Source organism: Chelonus insularis, unplaced genomic scaffold (genome assembly GCF_013357705.1).
Source record: "Chelonus insularis isolate UGA/USDA-ARS -01 unplaced genomic scaffold, ASM1335770v1 contig_519_pilon, whole genome shotgun sequence".
Classification (NCBI taxonomy): Eukaryota; Metazoa; Arthropoda; class Insecta; order Hymenoptera; family Braconidae; genus Chelonus; species Chelonus insularis.
Window position 1 is genome coordinate 3,603 of NW_023276623.1, and position 19,445 is coordinate 23,047.

General features: G+C 32.1%; 2 protein-coding genes across 3 annotated transcripts; one reads left to right on the forward strand and one right to left on the reverse strand.

Annotated features, from left to right (window-relative positions):
- Nucleotides 1–10,673: 10,673 nt before the first annotated feature.
- LOC118070134 (zinc finger protein 543-like) lies at nt 10,674–12,181 on the forward strand. The gene is made up of 3 exons (XM_035088569.1): nt 10,674–10,798; nt 10,885–11,665; nt 11,753–12,181. Exons 2-3 carry the CDS (start codon nt 10,912–10,914, stop codon nt 12,115–12,117), a joined length of 1,119 nt encoding a protein of 372 aa, XP_034944460.1. The 5' UTR covers nt 10,674–10,798; nt 10,885–10,911; the 3' UTR covers nt 12,118–12,181.
- Nucleotides 12,182–13,563: 1,382 nt separating this feature from the next.
- LOC118070133 (S-adenosylmethionine synthase-like) lies at nt 13,564–17,646 on the reverse strand. 2 transcript variants are annotated; one of them, XM_035088567.1, is made up of 8 exons: nt 17,127–17,646; nt 16,516–16,593; nt 16,311–16,433; nt 15,224–15,336; nt 14,527–14,670; nt 14,216–14,434; nt 13,820–14,136; nt 13,564–13,748 (listed from the first exon to the last, which is right to left on the reverse strand). In XM_035088567.1, exons 1-8 carry the CDS (start codon nt 17,245–17,247, stop codon nt 13,643–13,645), a joined length of 1,221 nt encoding a protein of 406 aa, XP_034944458.1. In that variant the 5' UTR covers nt 17,248–17,646; the 3' UTR covers nt 13,564–13,642. The 2 variants fall into 2 exon arrangements, with proteins under 2 accessions (XP_034944458.1, XP_034944459.1); XM_035088568.1 differs by lacking the exon at nt 15,224–15,336 and adding an exon at nt 15,802–15,914.
- Nucleotides 17,647–19,445: the final 1,799 nt, after the last annotated feature.

Sequence of the window (19,445 nt, forward strand, 5' to 3'; positions counted from 1 at the left end):
TTTACTTAATTAATGAAAAGATTGAAAAAATAATGAATTATTTGAATAATTATTTTGTCTTTCTATGTTATTTAGAACAATTACTTCCTCCAGATGATTGTTTCGAGTCTTGTGTTTTGGCACCATCATCTCAAATATTACGCAGTGCGAAGAACAACTATTGGTTTGCCAAAAAATACCACTGGGGTGTGTTTCATATTAGATCATGATTTTATATGACTTTGTAGTCTGTTAAGTGTAATAGTATATTTCACACCTAGGAAGGAAATAAGTCGATGGCTTTTTAAACCATGGTCAGTTAAAATACAACCCACGCTGAAGACATAATTTGTCCGTCCCTAGGCTGTAATATGATTTTTTCGTCCATTCCCTGTGGGGAAGTAGTTCAAACTTCCTCTCCGAATGGATAAGTGAACTGGTGTCGCCTCAGGGTTTGTCTGCGCGTTTTATGACAAAAAAAGTAATGTCAAAAGCCGGTAACGAAATAATTTCTTATTCTAATTTTCCTTTAATATGGGATGAGAAGACAGGGTGGTCGCAGCCAGGCATGCGTTACTCTCATTTTTACGATGCATAATGTAGGCCCCAAGTTATGTGGTGTGCTCAAGGTTAAACACATTCTGGTGTGTTTTTTTTGGGTTGACGGTTTGGTGATGGATTCATTAGGCCCTTACGCATCTCGGCTTTTGGGAAATTATTTCAGAATTCTACCCAAACCCACAATACAATTCCAAGTAATTAGTAAGTTTATTAGGTTGAATTTTTATTTAATTTGACTATCACAAAATATAATTCATAATTCAATAATAAATATTTCCCCTTCTTTAGATTTTTACTTCTATCACGAACGGACTCTTGCCAACGCTACTTATTCACCACAAGATAGTAGGATAACTTTGAGATCGTTTATTATTACTTCTGCTTTTCCATATATCACGAATTCATCCTATCCAACATTGTGAGCAGCACAAAAAAACTTCAATTATCCCTTTGCAAAAGCTGTGAAGAATTGGTAAAACGCTGAAGCCAAAATAAAGTTGTGGCGGGGGATGTTGGTGGAATCTGATCACCAGTGCACATATTTAATCGGCTAATGTGGCTAAGTTTAGATCGTATTAAGAGCTTGTGCGTGTGCATTTTCTTATGGCAGAATACTACGACTATCCGATTAATATTGGGAAATATTATTAGTCTAATATTCTATTTAATAAAACACTATTCTAGTCGGATAGGCTAATCCAGGGGGCGAAAGAAACTCGGTCAATGCAAGCTATAAAAGGAGCACCTGGGCGGCCGGGAATGCTCATTTCCTGCCTAGGGACCGGAACATAATTGTTTCGTTATACCCGTGCGGAGGAAATCGACCTCTCAAGTAGGTAAGAAGAAAGAAAAAAGTGAAGTGTCCGCTACGGATATGACGAAATAGCGTGTGTTAATGGGATTGGTAATTTGATTATTTACAAAGGACGAATGCATAGAAGTAATCAAATGTTACCAGCGATTTCCTGAACAATCTTCAAAGCTAGAACAAAGCTGAGAGAACTCTTGAAAAATACATCAACAGCTAACAACAATACTGATGACGGTTTCGCGTACCTTAGAAAATTTTTCATTTATCTGAGTAACATCAATAATAAATCTTCGCGGAGATTATGTAACAGGGTTGAGTTAATTCAGTATTGCTAGTCGTGTTTGGAGTTGCATTACTTTTAATTATCCATTTATTTTTGATTGCTCAAGCACAGCTACCACCTACTTGAAACGACTGAAGGTATTCAAATTGCATTCCGCAATGACGATAAGCCGCAACAATCGCAATAACAAACTTTAATTGGTTAATCCATTTTTACGTAATGGAAATCATCATCAACGTCATCACAATTTTTGATATTGACTGTTTCTAGAGACAATATTGTTCCCGATACATTAAGAGAATTATCTGAATTGACCTACTGATTTAAAACAACCATTAAGCTTTGAAATTTCATGGAGCAAAGAAAGAAGGAAGCAGAGCTTGCTGCTGGAGAGTCGTTCAGAAAGATTTTTCCTTTTATTATTAAAAGAAAAGAAAATACTTGATCCTAAATACGGAATGTTCAAAACAATTGAATAAACTCATAATATTGGTTTAGTGAAGAAAGATTCTTTTGAAGACGCGATGATTTGTTTCTTTTCTTTATGGGAGTTTTATGTGCGGATTATTAGTGATTCTAATTTATATAATCAATTTGCTCATTTCCATTAAGCCTATATTAAAACTTTTTTAATAAAAAATTGTACATGAGCAAAAGCTTAACTGATGAAAGATTTTATCCCCCAGTTACTGCAAAAAAAAGTTTAACAAGTTTATTAGATTCCTAATGGAATTATGATTGTGAAGAAGTTTTGTTTTTGGTATTTTTAAATTTGACAGTTAGTTAGTTTGTTTTAGTTAAACTCGCCCAAGTATTCGTGCGACAACGCGTTTATGAATTGATTCCTGGCTGGGTGTTGGTAGTTAAAATTCCTTTTTACTTTAGACAAAAACAAAAGAATTGTTAATTTATCCGTTCGATTAATATTTAATAATCTGTTGAGTCCACATTTTAATGCCATTGTATAAAGGGATTCCATTATAAAAGTATGTGGAGGAAGAATATTAAAAACTCTTTCCTGTCACGAAATTGATGGGCCCGTTGTTGTTAGGTAGGTCATGAAAGAGTTCAAATTAGGATTGGAAAGAGCTCGAAGAAAATGCTGCGTACCACCAAAGAAGGATATATAAAGATGATCCTACATCGTGGTATTTTGGAAGATATTCCATGACACTTTTCATTGGATGAAAACACGAAATTTTTCTTATTCTCAACTGGAAGCGGATCGAATACCTCTTTCAAGGAAATGAAAGCTCTATCTAAGGTACAATCCTTGTTATGTATTAGAATAAAATTCTTTTGCAATAAAATTTTTAACAACCCATTCACGTTGTTAGATCACCAATACAGCCCAATGTCAGATTGAAAAGTTTTTGCCTGTTCGCTCCATACTTGCTTTAATTTCTTGTGGGGTTTAATTTATTGGATTTACCGGGTACCAAAACAAAATGAAAAATTGTAAAAGTATGAAAAAATGACTCGTTATATTACACTTATACAACAAATCTCACGGGATTTCTTCATTAGTCTTGTAAAATCTAATCAACTCACAGATAGGATTAAGGAACTTAATAAAGGCGAAAATTAGTTTGCTAATCTAAAAATGACTGTTCGGGGGAAGGGGGTAATGAGGAGTGTGAAGGAAAAAGGGTGTTGAAGGGTGATCTGACAGGTGTAAGTGATAGGATATTCCTGGTAGCTAATACGGTGATTGGAGAGGGATGGAACTTGGGATGAGGGGAAAAAGGATAACCGATAAAGAACCGAATCGGGCGTGCGAGACACGGACGACACGGAAGCGATAGGAAGAGACAAAGGGGGGAAAGGCGGGAGGAGGGGCGGAGGATGGAGTGGTGGTTCTAGGAGAAAGTAAACCCAGGAGGGAGCGGGAGCATCTATGTGTGGGTTCCGGGGGTTAGGCCAGGCTAGAAAGTAAGGGAGGGGAAAAGGAAAAAGATCAAGGAGAAGTAAGAGAGGAGGGGGCGGGGAGGCCGAGGACGGGCGAAGGAAGAGAGGGGAAGGAGGGGGACGAGTGGAAACATGGGGTAATAGGACACGGGGAATCAGGCGTAAGGAGGACATATGGCGACGAGAGGGTAAAAAGGAGTGGGGCGGTAAAGAAGGCAAAACGATCCAAGAGGCCGGATAAAAGCTGATTTAGGCCAAGGTAGCAGACGGTGGGAACAACGAAAGATGGAGATAAAGGTGAGGAGAATTGAAGTTAGGGGATTGAGCAAAATGAGAATCAAGTAAAAAAAGGTAAAAACAGACATTACTTCTTGATAATTGGTTTTAAATTAAATAATGTGAATTTAACAACTCCCATTGTAGCCATATTTTATGATTAAATTGATTTTTTTTTGTTCGACTAAAATTACAAAAAAAAAAACAAGTATTTCAATAACTGAGATATTTACATGAATGAAACTTTATTAATATTTTTTGTCATTAAATGTATTATAATGACTATTTTAGCTTATGCCGGATATACTTCGTTTTAGTTGAGGTTTATGTTTAGTCGTTTTAATTTCTATTGTCTTTCGTAGTTATTATTCTCGTTTCTATTACTCACTGAATTTACAATATAAACGATCGATAAAGTAATGAGCAAAGTTTACATTTTACACTAAATTTTCAATAAAAATTAGAATTGTAGCTGATCGAAAATAAAATGAACGTTTGCTAGGATGGAGTAAAATATGCGTTCCAGGTGGTGCGTCTATAACCAGGTTAAGAACTATTAAGCGCATGGTGAGCGAACGAAAATCCACTGTAAGCCTTAGTGAACTCGTCGTGTCGAAGAAAAGTAAGGGGAAAGTAGTGTCCTTTTGCAATTCCATTCTTGCACGATTTTCTTTTTCTTCGGCCTCAGTTTGTGTTCTTACTGACTCTGGAGGCCATTTCCTTTATCTCCTCGCATGACATCCACTTGGTTGGTGTCCATGTTGTAGCAGCAGTGGTTGGCGCGTGATAAACTGCGCGGGTTGCTGAAAAAATGTTTTTGTTAATTCAGCATTAGTTTTAGTTTAGTTCAAGGATGTGTTATTAATATGTCTAAGTTTCTCTCGTCAAGTTCCTTGACAGTTTTTAAACTGGAAATCACACGGCAAATTTATAAATAAATTTTTGTGTATATTTCCAGCTTACATTTGATAAAATGCAAACTTTAATATTTACAGGAATTTGTAACACATCTTTATTTATATATAGGTTATGATCAGGATCCGGCTGCTGGTTCCCCGATTGATTACCTGATTTATGGGTGCTCTTGTGAGTCTAAGAGTTCTAGTTGTTGGTGGAGGTTCCTAAAATGACTTTCTTTCTTGAGGATCATAATTGTGACGATGATCGTGCTAAAAACTGACACATGGAAATGTTTCGTCCATACCGATACTACTACTGAGTATCTAGAAAGCATAATAATATTGGAGGAAATTGTAAAGATGTATTGAATTACAACTGTGTATACTTTACTACGTTTATAATTCATATCACCTTTACCCACCATCCCTTTTCATAAGTACGCATATAAGCACTTTCTTTGTCTGTGTTTCGGAGTCACTGCTGTACCTGAAAGTCCATTCCTTGTTGGTCTGCGGCGTCACGGTGCCGTGTGCCGATGATCGCTGGGTGATCGCGGCGCCCAGCTGCGCCCTTGCGATTGTGTTGTTGGTGTGCCATGCGTGGGTCTGGCTGCCCTGTTCGGGCGCCTAACGGTTGTGGTGGCTGGTCCCATGCAGCCTTCCTGCTTTGGGCTCTGCCCAAGACGAAATCGTCCCTCCTCTCGCGTCCTTTTCAGTCCACCCCTTACTACCACACTGTTTTTCGGTCGTTTCATTTTTTTCGTTGCGCGTGCCCGGCTTACAATGTGATAGCCGCGGTGGGGAACACAATCGCTGGATAGTCACAATCATGGGAGCAACACACAAGCTTCAACGACTGTAAAGTGTTTTAAATTAGACTTAATGAAGAAAATATTAAAATTTACCGTTTGCTGGAACGGGCCTTGGTTCAATGTAATCTAAACTTCGTCTGTAGATCCGTCAGGAGGAGTGGGTCCACGTCACCTTGGGTGAACCTGAGTGCAAATTGCACTACTCACAATGTGCAGTTTTAACAAGTTTACCAAATGTTATACGTGCACATGGTACCATTTCAAACAAATGTTTGCAGTCACATTACACAATATAACAAAGGAACACGCGGATAATCAGACACATACGTCTATTGACGGACTGTTTTTAAAATACCATATCCTATTTTAGTTTTCACTAATAGAAAGTAAATACACTCTTATGTACCTAATCCTCGTGCATCTGCTGGAGACCGTCCCATACTGATTCGTGCTGCACATCCTCCAATAGTAAATGTACACGATGTCGTTTGATACATGCGACAAAGATTTTATATAGTGGCTAATAATGTAAAAGCGACCACTTAAACCCAATTGTTCTCTCTCGAAACTAAAACATTATAATCATCAATCACGTTTTGGTGTCCTAAGTGACGACTGCAACAACGAATGCTAACCCTAGGCTAGATCCCAGCTGTTACCCTGGACTGAGGATAATCATTGTAAAGATTCCGTAGTAGCAAACGATGTAGAGGTGGCACGGTAGGTCCGTGCCAAAATAGTGGGGGATGTAAAACTGCATGATAGAGGTGGCATGAGTGCAGGATGTGAGGAAACATTCCAGGGCGTTTCTCGGCTGCGCAAAGGAATCAGAGCTAAGTGAAATGTTCAGTCAGCGAGTTTACTCATGCACATAATGTCTGACCATTACTCTGCGAGGCATGAACCATGGGCGCTTCTCACCTGCTCTAACCTCTGTCCCATCCACTTCTCCGCCATTGCATTTTTCCTGAGCCTTTGCTGCTTCTCCTGTATTACTCACCGCTTTTTTCTTCTTTTTCTGCTACTTCCTTGCCCTCGCCTGTCTTTGACCCCGTCCCGTGTTGACCCTTGTGAATCTAAACTACCGAACTCCAATATTACGCCAGGATTTTTGGATTTTCGCTATTTGTTGGAATTCTGTGACGCTTGTCTACTCTATCACCTTGCAGATGTAGAAGCTGCGAAGAAAAAGCACAAAAATTTTGAGATTATAGTTACCGGAGGTGTTGTCGGGCGAACCGTTCGACTCTGCTTCTTCCTCTTCAAGCATCGTAGAAACTGAAACTGCACTGGTGGTTGGGTTGGTTGGAGATGAGCAGGCTGGCATCTGATGAAATCTGCTATGAATAATCAAAACCAATGTAGTAACAATTTCTAATTTCTTATATAAAAAGATATAATAATATTTCGTATAAAAACCTTCAAGCTTGACCATCATTTCTTTGTAAACAAGTTGTCAGTGTCCACAAAACCAATCTTTCTATGAATGCTTTAATACGAAGCGAGTATGTAATTAATTAGAACAATGAAGGCTACTACTGTCATTTAAAAGTGCTTCCGTCAAGTACAGAAACATGACTTTGATTGCATTTTTCGACTGAACCTTGCCGATGTTATTATGCTATTAAGTGATTCTCTTAGCTTAAATCCTTCGGGTGAATCACTCGCGTTCGTGTCGCCAATTACAATCTCGCTCGCGGATACCTTTACGAAGAAAGTCTTGGACGCAAGGGGTTACATGCTTCTTGCCAACAGCTCCATTAATGTTTATTGATTATTATTGATATTTAAATAATATTTTATTGAAGCAAACGTCAATGTCTATAAGATGATGTCTCGTAATTTATAAGTCGTTCAAGAAGACAGTTTTCTCTCAAAGAAATTAATGATATGTCAAAAAATTGAAAGACAAAAAATTGATTGATAGTGTATAACATTATTTCTATTGATTGAACATTGATTTTTGTTATTATGCCAGTGAAGAAAACTTACCCAACTGCACACATTGGCCAATACTTTAGTCTGTTTTTTCCAAAGTTTCCTGAATAGCTTGAGGAGCAGTACAAATTAATGGAGAATTAATTGGTGTTATTTACAAACTTTGTCCTGACCCGTCAGCATTTTCTTTATTCTGTTTTATCTTGTCATAATTTAACCATAAACTATTCCAGTCACTATAACGCAAAATAAGCGTTTGCAAAAATTTCGATGTTTCTTATTCGATGTCACAAGTGTTTATGGCAACATTCTAGCGTTACGAGTGATTTAGCTTCATATTACTGCGTTATAGTTATCCATACATATAGATTATATGTCGACCAAGTATATCTAAGAACGTGGCCTACTGCCTCTCTGGTTATTTTAAAATCAAAATTCTCCCAATATATCCCAACATCCAGCGCAAAATTTACTTTCCCCTTGCCCCGGTTTATACGTTTTTTAACTTTTGCACTTTCTTTCTTTTCCGGTATAATACACGAATAAAATTACACTTTACATTCTGATCTATTCAACATTACGTAAAAAGAATGGACATTGAAAAATGCTGATGGTAAAACTAGAAGTCGCGTAAGTAAGTTTGTTTCTAAATTTGTTAAGTTGTCGTCATGTTTCATTTTTACTATAAAATCAGTAAAAATTATCCATTTTTCTTATTCGTGTATTATTTTACACTCAATTTAAAACTGTTATAACTAGTATGTGAAGGTATTGCACAGTATTGTCTAAATGGGACAATCAATCACTTTTTAAAATAAAAAAGACATTCATTGAATGTTTTAATAATCAAGCGTTGGAGAAGTGAAAAAATTGATGAAAAGAATAAAAATTGGCATTCATTCTCTGAAATAATTGATGAAAGTATGTAGATGACTTAATGTTTTGGTATGCGTAACAGAAAAAAATATTAAAAGTTTACATCATATGTGCATTATTATTGGCTGTATTCTACACTAGAAAAGTCTTTTTTTACGGAAGAAAAGAATTGTAAACTTGTTCCTCTCAAAAAGTAGTCTCGCTCTCGCTCGGGTACAAAAAATAGCAATAAGCAATTGTTTCATTAGTATACATTACAAAGTTTTTCTTGTAAAATTTTATTACACACTCCAATTGTAATATTTCATATTTATTTTTATATAATGTTACAATTTTGATTCCCAATAATTTATAGAAGAAAAATTGTAATGTATACTAATGAAACAATTGCTTATTGCCATTTTTGTGACCCGAAACGACAGACTACTTTTGGAGTAAATTTACAATTCCTTTCTCTCCGTGTTCATTCAATTAATTGATTCCACAATGTTACGGTTTTAATCAGTGTTATTACGTCATTATGAAAAGATTGAATGTTATTGGATAAATTATTAAAAACTTACAGTGAGTTTAATGAAATATCAAGTATGCTAAAGGGAGAGAGAAAAAAATTCAACTAATGTGAAGTTGATGTAAAGCCTGAAAGTTTAAGTTCTTACGTATAGTTTCTCCGCCCACTCGAAGTGGCTACTTATGTTCCGTACTCAAGTTATTGTTGTAATAAGCCAATAAATGTCTTCTTCCTAATTTCAGATAGTTTAAAACAATAGTAATTACTCATTTTTAGATTTCAACAAAGTGTTGCAGTCCAAATATATGAATATTGAATTTAATAAAGATTCTTATTTACAAAAATAAATTTTAATAAAATAATAGAAGTAAGTAAAAAATACATAAAATACAAGTAAATTCAAATCAACTTTCACTTCTGCTCACCTCAGAATGTTTCCTTATTTATTATGACTGAGAACTGATATCAGTTAAGTTGTTATATAAACGTGTTTGTAAAATTTAGTCTTCAAAAAGTGTTACAAAAATATATTTATTTACTGATACGAGTTATGATTAAGTTTAATAATATTTTCGCTTACAGTGTTCTTTTTTTCTAATAAACAATTTTTATTTTAAACTTAAACTCTCCACGTTAAGATACCGATTTATTGAATCTAACATTTTTTCAGGATATGGATTAGATTTTGTGTTTTTTTTACCAGCGGGACGTTATTTTCCTATCACCGATTGTATTATTCCTGTAAAATGTAGACAATGTATATATATCTTTTTGTTTTATTTCATGTATTAATTAAATTAACATTTCTTATCAATACAAATGCTTAATTTTATTAAAAAAAATCGGATGATTCATTAATAAAGATTTTAAAATAGATGACATGAAAACACATGATCGTTATATTTAAAACATTCCCCGCACCCCAGTGAACAAATGACTGTTTTATATCGATAACACAAGTAGCGCTGGTGTCGACCATGTTGCCCACTTGAAACGAAATCTGCCATTTTCTCGCTTTTGCCACTGTGTTTCTACCAGAAAAGAGGACGCTGGCGCCATTTTGGGAACGTAAAAGTGGCTACCCTTGCGTCTGTCCACTCACGGCTGCCATTTATAGATTCCGTTGTGACCGAGTTGCTGTTACGTTTAGAGTAATTTCTCGTATAATAATTGAGTAAAAGTTACATTATTATTGAAAAAATTCCTAAAATAGTATCAGTGTCACCTAAACTATCTAAAAATGAAAACCTATAGTAGAAAAAAGAGTGATAGTCCAAGTAACGTGATAATTCATGTAAATGAGCTGTGCCGACTGTGCTTGGCCAAGGAGGAAGAGATGGTGCCGATTTACGATGATGACCGCCGTTCCTATGCCACTTAGAATAATGGCTGCGTGAATTTGGAGGTAATTAAAATGAATAAGTTTATCATATATTTACAAAATGACAGTAGTGGTGTAAAATTTTAACGAAAAATGAATCCATCATTAATATTCGCTGTAATTAATTTAAAAAAAGGAATCTAGTTTATCGCAATTTGATTTGACCTTCCCCCCTTTCTCCCGCATATGAGCAGCTTCTGAGTATGGATATCGACGTTCCAGCTTTCTCTCTTGCCTTTACCTATACATGTAAAAGGCCTGAAAATAACATGTGTTATATCATACCATACAACTGATATTAAAGATTGTATGCGTAAATAAAATATATGTTTAAGTAACCGTCTTTACCGAGTTATCGACTTTCCACCAAGCACTGATCGATTTTGATATTTAGATATCTTACAGGAATCTTTAGTTAGAAACATTGATGCAGAAAACATAGGAAATTTTTTCTATTTCTCTGAATGCATATGCATACATTATTTTGATTATTTTATTAATGAGCTTCAAACTGATATCGATTATCTTTATCAATAACAACTTTTAAAATTGTGTTGTTCAAAGTATTTGCAGGCTCTTTTTTACAACATACACTATTAACAATTTTATGCATTGAAATTATTTTTAAATCTTAATTTTTTTTTTCTAGGTTTTTGAGGAAGATGGATTACCTAATATGATATGTCGCCCGTGTAAATACCAACTCGAAAAATCTTATCAATTTAAGAAAAAATGTGAAGCAGCTGATGCTAAATTACGAAACCATTTAAAAATGATTCAAAAATTAAGTGGACACGGTGAAGATTCAGAGAATCAAGAGGGTAATGAAGACTCTGAAGGAACCACTTCCGGAAAATCACGACAAGTAAAACAGCTTTTAGCAGATTTGGTTTCTACAAAAGGTGAAAGTGGTCAAGGTGATGGCGACCCAATTGAAGTTACAGAAGAAGAATTGGTTGGAGGTTATATTTTAGGAATGTCAGCGGAAAATATGGAAGCTGAAGAAAGCATTCCCGAAGGACCCTCCAACATTACCTTAGTTCCTTCTGAAGAAAAAACTGCAAAAGCTCGTTGCACAATTCGTGCAACAAGAATCAAGCAAGAACATGAATCTGATGATGAAGGAGACGAAGTTCAAAGAGCTATTGCTAATTCTGAAAGAAAAAATGTTTACATGATGGAAGTGACTAGTCATTCATCAGGACAAACAGAATCGATGAAATTACAGCCTATTGAAGAAACAATGGTTGATGGTAATGAAGAATTGAAGGTGTTCAAGTGCGATAAATGTCCAAAAGCATTTACTAGACGAATTATGTTGAAAAGTCATCAATCGGTGCATTCAACACAAAGAGGTTTTACTTGTCAAGCATGCGAAAAGTGGTTCCCAACTCGTTCTGCATTAATTCGTCATGAGAGAACTCATACTGGTAAATATATATATATATATATTTTTTTACTTTTTCTCTACAAAAATTGATTTATTTAAAGAATATTAATTTAATCATTTTTTTTAGGCGAAAAACCATTTGGATGTAACATTTGTCATCGTGCATTTGCTCAAAAAGAAATTCTACTCCGACATTTAATGACACACTCCGGACAAAAACCTTTCCAATGTCAAGACTGTGACAAAAGTTTTACCCAACGAGAAGCTTTGAGAGTTCATATGAGACGTCATCAAAAGCTTGATCCTAATGATATTCAGTTGCATCATTGTCAGTTATGCCCTAAAGCTTTCTGTCATGCGTCTGGTCTTTCAAGGCATTTAGTAACTCACACCGGACGAACTTATAAGTGTGTTGAATGCGAAAAATCATTCACCGATAAAAGTTCTCTGTTAAGACACAGCCGAATTCATGCGCCTAAGAAATTACCATAAAGTTGATTATAAAATAATGCTTATTAAATATATACATACAAATAAATATTAATTTTTTTATGTACATTTCAAGTTTTCAGAGTACTATTAACTATTTATAATCTTATCAAGTATACTATACTTATAACTTATAAACTGAAAATGAAAAAATCAAATTCGTCGTAAAGGACAAATTAATTTTTGTTTTGATTTTAACAGATGACATTAAAATTATTTTATATAGTAAGTGTATATAAATCGAAAAAATGAATATTTTTTTATTGGAAAAAAGAAAAAATTTTAGTTCAAAATTATTTAAAAAAATTAGATATATCATAAAATTGATAATTACCTCTAGTATTCAAACAATGTCATTAAGGAATAATTTGTAATCTCATGCAATCAATATGATTTAACTCATATAATATCGTAGAAATTATGATTTTTTTGAAGTACTTTAAATAAAGAAGAACTTGATCATAAATCATTGATGATAAATTTTGTTACATTTAATTTAATAATATTTTCTTTTTCGAGTAAATATTTATAATCATGTAGAATAATGGTATATGACAAGAATAGAGGGAAGCAGAGATTTTTTGAAACTTTTATATTTTATAATCATATGAATGTTTAAATCATTATATAATAACAATGGGTCAAAACTACAGTCAATAGTTATTTATCAATAGACGTTCAATGAATTTCGATAATTAGGATTGATATAATAGCCAACTATTCACTGTTTTGTTTGAAGTAAAAATTTCGTTCACTATTATACTCAATCTTTTTTTAATTTATAAGTTTGTGTATAAATGGGTCTTACTTCATTAATAATAAAAACTAAGTATTAATGATGTTCACTCAATTAACTAATCAATTATTTTACTTTACCCTTATTAGTAAAGTAAACTTCATTTTTATTAAAAAATATTTGTTTTGTATCTAAGTTATCTTGCATGCCTTTACTGCTTTAGTACAATAAAACATATTAACGCAAGGGGAAATAAATCTTAAAATACTTTTTTTTATATTTTAAATATGTTATTAATTTACTGATAAAAAAAAGTTTCTTGAAAATTTTTCATTTATTTATTAACAGCAAAGATGATTTAAATCGTATTTTAACAGTCACATCCTCTCCGGAAAATAAAAAACAATGCACTAATGTGCGTATTATTTCATTAATTTTGCAAGAAAACGGTCGATTTTTATATTTTCATTTAATTTACATCAAATGCTACACAATTCACTATGAATATATATACAATCATCACTATTTTTTTATAAGGAAATTGATAAAATAGTGAGTAATAAAGAAATATTGAATTTTCATATAGATCTATTTTTCGTCGTTTAGAAAATATGCTATTTACGTCGAAATCAATAATTTAATGATTTGTTATTTTTTTCATGATTAATGTGAATAATTGTAGAACTTTTGTTTGCAAATAATGAAAGTCAAGGTGACAATTATATCTATATGTATATATTTTTATTCTTATCATTTTTTAATTTCGTGGTTTTTTAGTTGATAGTTTTCTCATCAATCGAGAATTAACTGTTTCGGCTTTTCCCAGGTAAAACAATCTCTACCAAAATGTCCATATGTACTTGTTTGTTGATAAATTGGCTGCCGTAAATTTAATTCCCTGCAATGAAAATGTATAATTTATATAAAAAACAACAAAAACAGTTAAAACGATTATCAAAATAAGCTTACTTGACAATTTTTCCAGGTCTCAAGTCAAAATTTTTATTGATAATTCCCAGAAGTTCATTTTGAGATAATTTTGAAGTACCATAGTCAAAAACAGTAATAGAAAGAGGTTCTGCTACTCCAATAGCATATGAAACTTGTACTAAACAACGTCTACATAGTCCAGCTTTTACTAAAGATTTAGCAACCCATCTTGCTGCATAGGCTGCCGATCTGTCAACTTTTGTGAAATCTTTGCCTGAAAAAGCACCACCACCGTGTGCTCCCCAGCCTCCATATGTATCTACAATTATTTTTCTACCAGTTAAGCCAGCATCGCTCTGAAAATGTTTTTCTTTTAGACATTTGTTTATTTCAACAGATTTTTGTCTAGTAAATTATTTTTTGAAGAATTAATACCTGTGGGCCACCAATAATAAAATTACCACAAGGGTTAACATGGAATACAGTTTTCTCGTCGAGATATTTAGCTGGAATAACTTTTCTAATAACGTCTTTCATAATTGCTTCCCGCAATTTATCAAGTGTGATTTTTTCATTATGTTGAACCGAGACTACGACTGTGTGAACACGAACAGGAACACAAGCACCATTCTCCATCATATATTCACAAGTCACCTGATAAATCAATCATAAGTAAATCCATGTAAAACATTATTTGCATTAGATAAAAAACATATGTGATTATTTTCGAAAAAAAAAATTTTTACTTGTGTCTTTGAATCAGGACGTGCCCACCATAATTCACCACTTCGTCGCAGTTCCGCAATTTTTTGATTCAATTTGTGCGCTAAAACGACAGTCAATGGCATACATTCGTCAGTTTCATCAGTTGCATAGCCAAACATCAATCCCTATATTTCAAAATCATAGAATGTTAAAACAATGTCACCCTTATATTTTCCTTACAAATAGATTAAAGATATACATTCTACTCTACTAACATTAAATTCAATACATGATTTAAAAATTAAACAAAAATACACAAGCATTTTTACTACAAATCAGTATAGGTTTTAAAATACCTCGAGTAATTATTTACGAAGCTGAAATTTAAATTAATGCACTAAATAATATTCATGCATAAATTGGTCGATTCATACTCATGCAAATCCTTTTTGACATAAATTGTATGAGAAAGTATTAAGGTTTATGACGAATAAATTATAAACTTAATATGAAGTTTAGAAATGATTATTTGATTTATAGTGTCAATAGTTACAACTATATCGCTAAGCCATAAAACTATCATCATTAGTTGCAAAATAAAAGAAAAGTGATTTATACTATTCAAGTAGTGTAATTTACAATAGCATTCGAGTACTATAGAATAATGAAAATTTAGTATTTATTTACAAAAGAAAAACAAATATAATGTTTTTTTTGGAAATTTAATTTATAATTGACCTGATCTCCTGCACCAACTTCCTCATCGCTACGATTTACATGAACTCCCGCAGCAATATCTGGCGATTGTGCATCAATTGCCAATAAGACGTTGCAAGTTTTATAGTCAAAACCTGTGAAATAATTTGTTTAACAAAAAACGCAAGAATATAACAACAATTGAAATTAATTATTAATCTACCATTTAAATGTGGTTTTGAATGAAAAAATTTTTTAAGCATTCTTTGATAGTTTTTTATAATTTTAGTTGAATTCCGATGATTTAAATGAAAATGAATGTTAGAAATGAAATTGTATTTATTAGTAGAAAACATCCCTTTAAAAATTTTTTATCTCATTCAATTATTCATCGCAGGGGGCCCCTAATGCATGAATTTATTAATTGATGAATATTGTAGACTTAATCATTTTAATTTCATTCATACATCAATGATTACTAATAAATAATCTAGAAATCCTTTTTGTGAAACTGTTTTCTCTCAATGTTGAAATTTTTGATAAATATTATTATACAGTCTTAAAAAATTTATTTAGTAATTCTTTTGCTCTGTGGCACAGGCTGAGAATGGATTATGTACCTGATCACCGGCACCCAAGTCCTTCTCTTCCCTGTCCACATGAACCCCTTCTGCGATATTCGGTGATTGTTGTTCGATCGCCACCAAAAGGTTCAACGTACGCCAATCAAATCCTGCCACCACCATTGATACTCTTACGTTAATAATGAATTAACTCATTTATAGCGTATCTAGTTTTTAGTCAACTTAAGTTTTTAAGAATTTTTCAAAATATATTCTATTAAAAATCAATCAATTTTTAGTTACTATTTTTTATCTCTTCAATTTTTGATAACTACTTTTTGAAAATAAAAGTATAAACCGATGTTTGGCAAAAATTTTAATAATGAATAAATAATTTTAAGTCACTTTCAGTGTGTTTTTTTTTACATCATGGCAATCATGAGTAGCAAATACTTAATCGCATCATTAAGTGACTAATACAAGTTTTTTAACTTGAAATTTTTTTAAATTTATTGTAATAAAATATTGATAAATTTCTTAATAATGATAAAAATAATATTATTTACCTTTCGAAGAATCATCGTAACCAATGTGATTTACAGTGTCTCTTACAATTTTTTGATAGTCAACAACTGCTTTAGATGTGATTTCCCCGCACAATAAAATCATTCCAGTTTTGGTAACAGTCTCTATTTTTAATAAAATTATTGCTTAATAACAAATTCAAAATAGTGAACTTGCTTTTTCGTAATGTAACAAAAATTCACTTACCACAGGCTACTTTGGCATCCGGATCTTGTTCTAAATGTGCATCAAGAATAGCATCACTGATTTGATCACACATTTTATCTAAAATAATTTAAAAACGTATTTATTTTTATAATTTAACAAAGTTCTTTTCAATGACAAATTCAATAATTTTTTCGAATTAATATCATAAAAAAAATAGATAAAAGTTATTTGTAAAAAAAATGAATGAATTTTTTATCAATGGAAATGTATTGTCGTAATTGATAGTAATAATTTATAAATCATAATTTTTTAGCTGTACAGAAGAAATTTCATAGTAAAGAGGGTGGCCGGAAATCAAGAGCACATGGTGTATGATGCCGGAGGTTGTTCCAAACTGAGTAAAAAAAGTAAATTTCCGAAACATTTTAAAAACCCGCGAAAACAAGCGGCTTCAGTAGAATCGATAATTTATACATAATTAGTTTAAGATTGAGATATAAATAGAAAACTAAGGGATAATGAATTTTTTTTGTTACAAATAAGAGCACGCGCAGAAGTCACGACGCGATGGCGGCACGAGGATAATGGCGTATGGAAAGGGTTTGTAGTATTGAGAGAATCATAATAAAAGAATGAATTAAGAAATATACCAGGATGTCCTTCACCAACAGATTCTGAAGTAAAAAGAAAAGTCCCATCTTGTTGAAGTTCTGGAGGAGCATGTCCATTTGCGTATCCATTAATATGATGTGATGGTGTAGTTTCCGGCATTTTAGCGAGACCTTTTCCTTTTCTAGCCAGTAATATGAGTCGATTTGTATAAGTTAATATTAATTGTTGATGACTGACACAATTTTTTATGGACACTGATAAAATCTGATGATTTTTATAATTTGATTCAGCTAAACACGTTGTGAAAATATTTAAGCACTTAATTGTACGTTTATTTGCTGAAAACTTCGAATTCGCCGTCAAACGAGACACTACTTGACCCACCGACGACACTCGCACCAATGAATTCACTATGCCAACGTTTTAGATCGAAAAGAGACTCCCCGCCACTTAACATCAAGTATTTATAACCTCGGCTACTTACCGACAAACTTCATTCGACTATCATCGACTTTCCTCGGCTATCACGTGATTTTTTACATCTTGTCATAATAAAGCGGGAAAATTAGAATTTTTTTCATTTTCTATTTTTATTTTTAGTAATTTTAAGAGTTTCTAGCATGACTAAGTAAACGACAATTAGAATATTTCATAATTTTACGAAATCAATAGCAAAAAATTTCAGTTGAACAACAAAGTGACTCATTATGATGAGAAGTAAAAAAAGATGATGAAACTTATTATCAACATGCGTAAATCAATTGGTTATCAAATAATTAAAACTTACTAAATATTTAGACAACCAACTTGAATTAATAAAAAACTTAAATAACTTATTATCTTGATACTTTTCAACAATCCATGACTTTATAGGTTAAAATAATCATACTGAAATATTATCTTTTTTATATTATTATTACATTATGATTACTAATAAACGATAGCATTGAACAACATAGTTTATCATTAGCAAAAACGAAGAAAGTCACCAATATAAAAAAAGGACAATTATTTACCATTCATTCTTAGAATATAAACAGTAACAGCGTAAGTAATTGCTGGAACTATGATTTGTCTATTTTCAATATGATAATGACTGAGCAAAAACTTTATTTATTTAGCTGTCAACTAATAATTCGATAATATAAAAATAAGTACTATTGTTTTTAAAAAAATATACATAACTAGTAATATATTCCTTGTTGTCACAGTAACAAGTGTTTTTTTTTGTTAGACTTGATTATAGATATCAGACACGTGGACTTTTACAAGTCGACTTGCAGTTGGCGCTGTAATATTATTCACACTAAAATTAATATTTGCTTCAATTGTATTACGATTGGTATGGCGCCTTTTTATGAACTTATGGTTATTTATTATCACGTATGAAGCTATAAAAACACTGATAAGCGTAGTTCATGATCCTTCAAAAGCTGATGAAATACCACTTATTCTCAAAATTACTGACGAAATGAATGGTATAGCACAAAAATGTCACAACCTTAACTACTTACACTAAAAAATCAACATTTTATGTATATTACGATTATTATTAAATTTATGTTAAATAATTTCAATAAATATTAAACTAAATAAGAGAAATTTTTGTGTAACTAAACAACTTCTTTCTCCATTGAATATAATTAAATTAAACATTATTTTTGTAAATAATTAGTCTTTATTACTCATTATGGCAATATTGAAAGATTATTTCTTCCTAGTTTCAATCTATAATCAACTCGTATGATTACCCATTATTAATACATAATAAAACAAGAGATAATATAAATAAAATTTAAATTCCATTTACACAATAAATCGAACTTTCTTTATTTAATATGCTGTGATAGCAATTTTAATACGATTATATTACTATCAATTTTTATGTCAATTATTAATGTATATTAATTAATGGTAAATTACAACCAGCTATTAATCAAGAAATAAAATTATATCTGCGGATATAGGAAATAAAATTCGTAAAAAACTTGTAAAAGAAAAAACAATTTCTACAATATATTCGTTCAACTTTACATTATTGCTGATAATTTCCAGAATTAAACGATTGTTGTCCGTTTATATTTTACCGATTTACTTGATTTATTATCGCTTCTTTTACTGCTCCTTTCCCCACAATTTAGAAGTCTAGAAAACCACGGGTCGAAAGGTCATTCTTTCATAAGTGTTATTAATATTACAATGTGAGTCATTTGAATTTATTGTCTTTTTCTGTTTCAAAATAAAAAATAAAAAATATAGGTATAAAAGTAATTTAAATCAGTTCAGTCGATCCAATGATGTAATAATTAATAAAACACAGTATAACATTATATTAATTATTAACTCTTCTTGCTCTG

What these genes read in the sequence shown, in the direction of transcription:
- LOC118070134 (XM_035088569.1), top strand. Translation starts at nt 10,912, where the DNA reads ATGATATGTCGCCCGTGTAAATACCAACTCGAAAAATCTTATCAATTT. An exon ending in TCATGAGAGAACTCATACTG is followed by an intron (nt 11,666 to 11,752) that starts GTAAATATATAT and finishes CATTTTTTTTAG; the next exon opens with GCGAAAAACCATTTGGATGT.
- LOC118070133 (XM_035088567.1), bottom strand. Translation starts at nt 17,247, where the DNA reads ATGCCGGAAACTACACCATCACATCATATTAATGGATACGCAAATGGA. An exon ending in TGTTGGTGAAGGACATCCTG is followed by an intron (nt 16,594 to 17,126) that starts GTATATTTCTTA and finishes AAATTATTTTAG; the next exon opens with ATAAAATGTGTGATCAAATC. An exon ending in GTCCTGATTCAAAGACACAA is followed by an intron (nt 14,435 to 14,526) that starts GTAAAAATTTTT and finishes TTGATTTATCAG; the next exon opens with GTGACTTGTGAATATATGAT.